The sequence below is a fragment of the Amphibalanus amphitrite genome, unplaced genomic scaffold (genome assembly GCF_019059575.1).
Source record: "Amphibalanus amphitrite isolate SeventyFive unplaced genomic scaffold, NRLGWU_Aamphi_draft 002011F_arrow, whole genome shotgun sequence".
In the NCBI taxonomy this organism is placed as follows: Eukaryota; Metazoa; Arthropoda; class Thecostraca; order Balanomorpha; family Balanidae; genus Amphibalanus; species Amphibalanus amphitrite.
Window position 1 is genome coordinate 71,070 of NW_024883504.1, and position 8,168 is coordinate 79,237.

The 8,168-nt window shown below is 50.5% G+C and overlaps 1 protein-coding gene across 1 annotated transcript; it reads left to right on the top strand.

The window, feature by feature from the left end:
* Positions 1 to 3,263: 3,263 nt before the first annotated feature.
* LOC122376088 (thyrotropin-releasing hormone-degrading ectoenzyme-like) lies at positions 3,264 to 7,753 on the top strand (the record flags this gene model as incomplete). Its single annotated transcript, XM_043355774.1, has 4 exons — positions 3,264 to 3,477; positions 4,365 to 4,996; positions 5,747 to 5,902; positions 7,620 to 7,753. Coding segments are annotated over exons 1-4 (964 nt in total), but the record flags the coding sequence as incomplete, so codon positions are not given.
* Between the last annotated feature and the right edge of the window lie 415 nt (positions 7,754 to 8,168).

The following is an 8,168-nucleotide window of genomic DNA, read 5'->3' on the forward strand; positions in this document are numbered from 1 at the left end:
CAAGGGCAGGTAGACAGGCCCTTATGTAACGTGCTAAATATTTAACGGTTTGTGGTGGGCGCTCAATCGCCTCGGGGTGGTCGTTTGGAGAGTCCCGCGCCCCTGCGCGTGCTCGTTCAGTCGATTCTGGTATTTTATTCACGCTTGGCATTCGCGTGTGGTCCTTGTTTGATTGTATTTCCTGCAGGAGAAAATGCGGCTCGGAATAGAAGTATATGAAATAGTGAATGTGCTGCAATTGACTAAATGTGTGCTCTTGTATTATGGAGAGGTCATGTTGCGAGATGGCCACTTAACCCGCGCCCTGCTGGGGGTCCTGGATTTCCACGCCCTGCTGGGGGGGGGGGGGTGTTTGAACACCCCCCCCCTTGTAACTCGGCTCCTGGGCCACGTAGCGATACGCGGAAGGCGGCGTCCGAAAGAGCGTAAAAAATAATGACGAAATCACTTCGGTCAATTTTTTGGTCAGGTCAAAGGTCAGGTCACCAGAGGTCATTGAAGGCAAAATTTCGCCGATTTCCAGGTCGAATATCGAAAATTTCCAAGAAGCCAACGCATAACTCGGGAACCAATAGAGCTACAGCGCCGCGGAAAAGCGCATTCGATAGCCCTATTAACGCCCTTTCTGAGTAATTCTCTCAGATTTGACCTAACGTCAACGGTTTTGCCTGCAGGGGGCAAAAACTCCAAAAATAGCCGATTTTTTCGGAAACAGTTTTTCTGCAATAACTTTTGACCCAAGCCTTGTACGAGTTTACTTTTACCGGCATCGTGTTCCTCTCGTCAAGACGCATCGAATGAACTATAACTTGACCTAGAAAGGTCAACTTGAAAATTTGACCTCAGGTCAAGGTCATGACCTGACCGGAAAGGGTCATGTTGCATATCAGTCGATCCGTATCGTCGAGCTGAACACATCTAAGGCGTTTTCATCGCTCTAGCATGCCTCTATCAAAAGTTATTTGCGAAAAACTGTTAGATACCATTCGTGACCTAAGATGACCTCAGGGCATAAACAAGGGTCACGGACACCATTTTTAAGTTCAGTGTGTCTAAACCACTTGTAATTCGGTGTTTGGGAGTGTTTATAATGTCTTTCATCCAAAAGAGGCGCATTTCAATTTTCTCCCATTGACTTATAATGGGGAGGTCGCAAAATTGACCTGACCTTAGGTCATCGATATCAAAATTCTGAGATATACATTTTGTACATGCTATTGCTCTTAGCAATCGCTGAAAGTTTCAAAGCGATCGGTCACTCGGTGTAGCTATGACAGACATTGAAAGTTTTTATGAGGTGAGGTCACTTCAAGTGACCTGGTGACCTGACCTTGAATGACCTTGGTCTGAAATTTTCACAACATGTGTAGAATTGATGTATGATAAGGTGTACCAAAAACGGCGGCGCTCCGCGCCGCCGTTTTTGAGATATTCGCGAAAAACCACAAGGGGGGTGTTCAAACACCCCCCCAGCAGGGCGCGGGTTAAAAAGATGTTTATCTGCACTGGCATGAATGACCGTCATTTCGTGTTATGCCAATTCAACCTTATCCAGACTTGTCATCTTTTCCCTCCCGACCACTGACGAAAGGGAGAGTGTCGTCTGGCGATCCCTACCTGTCCTTTCACCACGCACTGTTGAGTCTGAGTTTCCCGGAAAGATGAGCTTGCGCTCGTCACAAGGCGCACTGAATAGTGCTAAAGTTCAAGGTTTCACGTCAACCAACGACCTCAACGGTTTATACCAACATTGAAGGTAACCCATTTGGGCTTTGGTTAGATGAAAGGTATAGTGTTGACAGAACTTATCCGCGCTTTTTCTTGCGTGCTTATGGTTAGACACCGATTCATCGCTCTAAATTACTTTGTACCTATCATTTTTGCTGATGGACCATATGTAAGGTTGGAAAGTCTATAAATATCTCAGAAACCTCAATACCTATGAAAATCGTTATTCCTTCCTGACCCTATCCCTTCACCAGAGATGACCGGCTGGACCGTCGTTTGCTTATCGAAATTGACTGTGAGAATGCCGTTTTGACCAATAATTAACTGTGGTTCCGTGAGCATCATCTTTTGCAACCTGTAATCTGGCTCATGGCACTCTCAATTGACCCGAAGCTAGAGTCTTCGTTCGTTATAAATGGGAAACATTGCATTTTTCATTTAGGTGAAGTCACTGGATGTCACTTTAGCCGTTATTACCCCTTGAACCAACTTTTGTAAAAATCAACAGAAACCTTTGTCAAAAAAGGTGATAAGGGCTATGAACTTTATGCCTGGGACGATCCATCACGGAATACGCCACTGCACCATTAATATCGTGGTGGATCTGATACACCTCACTCAATAACCTCAATCACCTCAATCACCTCAATCAATAACCAATTCTATATTGATGGACATTTTGAGTTGACTTCACAAATCCTAATCTCACCGGGCCTGCGCTGCTCACTAACCGTCCAAACGTTCCGATTGGTCACCGTCTCGTGAGTTTCAGTTCGTGGTCTCAGGACGGCCCCGCACGCTGCGGTCATCTATTCGCTGTACGATACGCATACGATACGCATACAAACCTACGATACGCATACAAACCTATCTGACCGGTGGGGAACACGGGACCTCGTACTTATAACGTTTTACCCCCGATCCATGCCAGCTCCTCCTAGCTCGAAGAGGCGTGGTGTGAGCGTTTTTTTTTTTAACTGGAGGATCGATTCAAACTATTTCATCATTCATAGGTAGTCCAAAAAGTAAACGTCCCGACTGAAGATAAGTCTGTAGCCTCTGTAGGTATGTTCTATCTGCAGAAATGAATCAACGAAAACATTTCATCGAAACATGCGGAAGCTCTCGGTGCACATGACATCTACAGTCTACACGGAGTCGTTCTCGGATCATTGGCCGGTCCCAGAGACATGACCTCTCGGCTCTTTACGGCATTCACGAGGTGTAGGTAACTTTTGCATAATGCCTATCAAATTATGCATCAGCATCTGAACGGCGGGGTAGGCACCGTGGAGAAGAGGGCAATCTTCGATGCCTAGGAAATGCAGTAGTTAACTGCTCACGGGTCCCTTCCATGGTGTACTCTCCTCCCCTCACGCGCATACGAACCGATTTCGGTGCGAACTGTTCTCCGTCTCCCAACAATCCAACCACCGTGACCACCGTGCCCCGACCCTCCCCGGCCGGCCGAGCGGCGGTGGCGGCGGCCCGCCCCTTCCCCGCCGCCCCTCCGCCGGACTCAACACGTGGCACTCAGTACCCGAGTGATAGTGACAGCCGGTGGCCGGCCGGACGTCGTGTGTCTGGCTGGGATCGGTACGGTGACGCGTAGTGACGCCCGTGTCCGCGGGGCACGTACGTGGCGCTGGCGGAGAGCACGTGCCGGGTCAGGGGCCGGACATCTGTCCTGAGTCCTGCGGCCAGACCATGGTGCCAGCTGACGAGGCGGTTCTGCGCCGGCGCGTCAGGGTAGGTTCGGGCGACCGCCGACAGGTGGCAGGGCCGTCAGCGGCCACTGGGTCGGCTTCTGCTGCGAGCGGGCGCGAGCCGCGAACGGGATGGGAGGGTGCCCCATGACCGCGAGTTCTCTACCGTGGACCGCGGGTGGGGCGTTTGGGTCAGTACGGGCCCCCGTCGCGGTCCGAAGGGGCCCTGATCTGGCCAGCGTGCGATCAAGCACTGACGAGTTGCAACCGATGTAAACTTTGGCCACATGTGTGTATGCGCCCACAATCCACATTCCCGGCAGTTTATCTCAAACAGATGCCGTGGCAGGTTACCCCCGGCCTTGGTCCGTGACGAGGCATGCATTGCAGGGCTCGCGTCGTCGCGTGATCAGTCTGGCAGTGAGCAGGGCTTACAGCTGTTCGAGACCGACGCGGTTTGTTATGCTTAGGCACTCTTTTAACTCGAACCGTTTGATGGCCTTGTTGGGAATGCAGCGTCGAGTTTGTTTTTCGCTTAGTCCCGGATCAGTCGTGCGTGTAAATTGCTGTTGATGGCAAAGCAAGTCGGCCTGAATCATGTTTGGAATGTCTTTAGTCGCCTCCTCATTTACGGTGTTCAACTACGGACATCTATGATCCACGCCCTCTTCTTACAAGGAATTAATCAGTAGACTAATTTATCGCGATATATCATAAATACATGTTTCTCCATATTCGTACAATACAACGTCCAAAACCATACGATAGTTGCCAAGTCCAGACAGCCTTCAACTCCAATGGCCGCATTGGATCGATCTCCCCGTACCGATATCGCCCAATCCGATATCCTCTTCTGACATCTTTTCTGATCTCTCACCTCTCCCCCGGTAGGATGACCTCTCTCCTCACATCTGCCCTCTCCCCCGGCAGGCGCCGCAGGCTATGACCTCTCGTGAGGAGCTCGCCATGGATCCGCACTCAGTGACGTTCACCAAGAACTCGGGCGTGTTCGTGACTCGCCGCTGCGGTCTGCTGCTGCTGCTTCTGTTCGCCGGAGCCCTGCTGATCACCGGTCTCCTCGTGCGTCACTTCCACGGCACTTCGTGTCAGCAGGACGGAGCCAGCGCCGGGGACTCCGCCGCCGCCGGCGCCGGGCCCACACTGCCCACCAAGCCGCGGGATGTCCGTCTGCCGCGACACCTGGCCCCCGAGGGGTACAAAATCCGACTGCTGCCGTTCATCGAGGAGGGCAACTTCACCTTCAATGGCGAGGTGACGGCCACCCTGCGCGCTGACGCCCCCGGCAAAAACGTCACGCTGCACGTGAACGAGATGATCGTGCTCAACGATTCGGTCACGGTGAAAGACGCGACCACGGGTAAGATGGTCGGCATGGCGGGCTACAAGTACGATACGGACCGCGAGTTTTTCATCATCCTGCTGGAGCGGTCGGTGGAGGTGGGACACAAGTACGAGGTGTACGTCAAGTACATCGGCAGCCTCACCGACAAGCTGGCCGGGTTCTACCGCAGCAGCTACAAGACGCCTGAAGGAGAAAAACGGTGAGTGCGAAGGTCGCGGGCTGGGGAGATAGTCCGCAAAGCTCGCCGGGATAAAAGCGAGAGTGGAGCAGGAATAACGCCGATGTGATCTGACGTCTAATCGCATGGTGCCGTATAATCACGTTATCTGCCTTCATTCCCTTAGCGGGAACAGGAAAATTATGCACTTATTTCATTAACTGTCATTGCGTTACTGTTACGGCACATTTCATCTATTGGTCTGTCGTCTGATGCCTAAATATTGCGTCGTTTTTCCTTAGATATGCTGCCTATTATCCTCAGTTTATGTGCCCATAGTTCCTCTCGGTTGTCAAGTTCGATTACACAGGAACATAGCGGATCTCCTTAAACATGCATTAGGTCTTCATCTATCCTTATACCCTATTCATGTCCCATCTATTCATCCATCTACTCCCTCGCCTGTTCGTTCGCTTGCCAAATCTGACAGTAATGCTCATGGACCTCATTGCTCCTTGTTTCTCTGTTGACGCTTTGATGGCCCGTCGGTGCCGGCCGGTCGGTCGGTCCTCAAGTCTAGGTTGTCGGCATTGTGTATGTGAAGAATCAGACATGAGATGTGATATAACTATTCGAGCGATGATAACAGTAATCATGACAAAAGCCTTCTTAGGATTTTGTGTCTGTGATTGTTGTCATCCTCGCTCGAAGTTGTCGGCATTATGGCATCCTTTCCCCCATATACGTCACACTCATCATCACGTGACGTTTTCGCCCGTGGCGCCTCGGTAGGTGGATTGCCGTCACCCAGTTCCAGCCGACGGATGCCAGGAAGGCGTTCCCCTGTCTGGACGAGCCGGCCCTGAAAGCCACCTTCCAGATCACGCTGGGCCGGCGGAAGACGATGACGTCCATCTCCAACATGCCCATCAAGATGACGGAGCCGCAGTGAGTCACTGAAGGCGGTGTGGGTGATGCTTGATTATGAGTGCGTTTCTGAATGTATAATGGTAGTGGTCGCATTGGATCTCAATGTTATTAAACATCAAGTTTTCTTTTGCATAGGTTTCCAGCATGGGAAATTCATTGTTAACCATTTCCGCTCATAACGCTGGCCGTGGTGACCAAGCACATGTACGAGTTAACCCTCGCGGGCCCGGGGGGGGGGCGTTTTTCGCCCCCCCCCCTGGCGAATATTTGCGATAGCTCCCGAACGCTTAGGGATAGGAAGGCGAAACTTTCAGTACCCTTTCTCCCATCAATTTGACATCTTCTGAAGTAAAAAATTTGGACCTAGCCCCCTTGATGACGTCACAAGGTCCATTTTTCTAGACCCCTGCACGGCAAACTTCGGCGTCACAGACGCAAACTTCAAATAGCTGCTAAAAATAGAGTTTTAGAGATAAAGACAAATTACGAGCACGGTTGTGTAGCGTTTGACCTAGAGAAAAATAGAAAAATAGTTTTGGTGACCTGAGGTCAGAGGTCAGGTCAACGACCCCGAAATGTGGTTTTAGTTTTTCGCAAATAACTTCGACAAAAATGGTCCTAGAGCTACGGCAGTGGTACCATCGCATTCGCCTTGTCAAGCCGCGTCGAATGATATATATTTTGTTCGGAAAAGGTCAATTTTTATGTTGACCTCATGTGACCTCGAATGACCTCTGGTTGACCTTGACACATGAAAGGTCGTTTATGATGGATTTGTACCCGCTGATCACGAATCTGGCATCTATTTTCCTCTAAGCCTTCATTTAGAGCTTCCGGATTGCAAAATTGTCTTATTTATTATTACTAACTTGAATCAGTGAAATAGCCTCTAGCAGGGATACTCTTCTGTGACCTTGACCTTTGAGCAGCCTTGTATCGTAAGATGAACCACAAATAGGGAACTGATAAGCCTCAAAACATTTCAAGACATCTTGAAAGTTAGCACGCAAGATATGCGAAAAAGTGCCAAGTTTGAGGTCAATTTTGAGCGTGATCTTGACCTTGACCTTTCACTTTGAGCACATTTTCAGAATCCTCAGATGCTCTTCTTTCGTTTGACAGCCAATTTTGCCGGTTTGATGCAGCCTGCCGTCCTCTAGAAGGCTTACTTTGAGATCACTACACATGTGGTGGTTTTTGCCTTTGACCTTGACCTCTGACCTTGAAAATTGACCTGAGGTCAAAAATTTTAGGTGCATTAGAATCGTCTCGTAAGGACCTTTCGTTTGGTATCGCTTTTGTTTCCGTAGCTCCCTTATTTACGGAGTTAGACAGGGGGGGGGGGGCGAAAAACGCCCCCCCGGGCTGTGGTGGTTGGGATTACCCCCCGGGCCCGGCCGGGTTAAAGGTAAAAGGCAGGCCTTGTTTCTATGTCAACACACATTTATTATTCACGAGTCGCTCACCGTTTTATCCCTAATGAACCAATAAGTGGACTCGTATTTACATGTAACAAAATCTGCAGGCATCCCCATGTAAAGGGGACTAAATCCAAGAGACCTGATGAGCTGAATCATGCTGGATATTTGCTATTTTAAGCGCAAATGACTGTGACGTACATACCTACAACGTTTTATTAGAACCCGCCTCGGTAAAAGCTATGTTTGTATCACTGAATAACGCTTTTTCCATTTCATCCATCCGATTCAAACCAGTCACCTGGTATCTGTTTCAGCAAGGAGATGGCCGGCTACGAGTGGGACATCTACGAAAAATCCGTCCCCATGTCCACCTACTTGGTGGCGTTCGCCGTCACCGACTTCGCCGTGCGCGAGTCCGACCCCGGCCTGAGCAACACCCTCTTCAGAGGTCAGTTGAGCTCTCTCTCTCTCTCTCTCTCTCTCTCTCTCTCTCTCTCTCTCTCTCTCTCTCTCTCTCTCTCTCTCTCTCTCTCTCTCTCTCTCTCTCTCTCTCTCTCTCTCTCTCTCTCTCTCTCTCTCTCCCTCCCTCTCCGTCTCTCTCACTCTCTCCCTCCCTCCATCTCTCTCTTTCTCTACCCAACGGCCCGGCCGTTCAGCTCACCACGCTCGGGCACTTAGCGGCGAAATTGCCGCGCCGGAGAGCCTGCAAATCTGGACGCGTCTCCGGCGCGTGCCATGACGGCTCCATTCAGGAGTCATTCCGGCCAATCTCTCAGCTCCGGCTCCTCGTCTCGCGCGGCGAGCTTTGGTCGTCTTTTCACCGTCGCCAACTGGCCACTCGGCCGTCGGCGTCGCTTGGACGG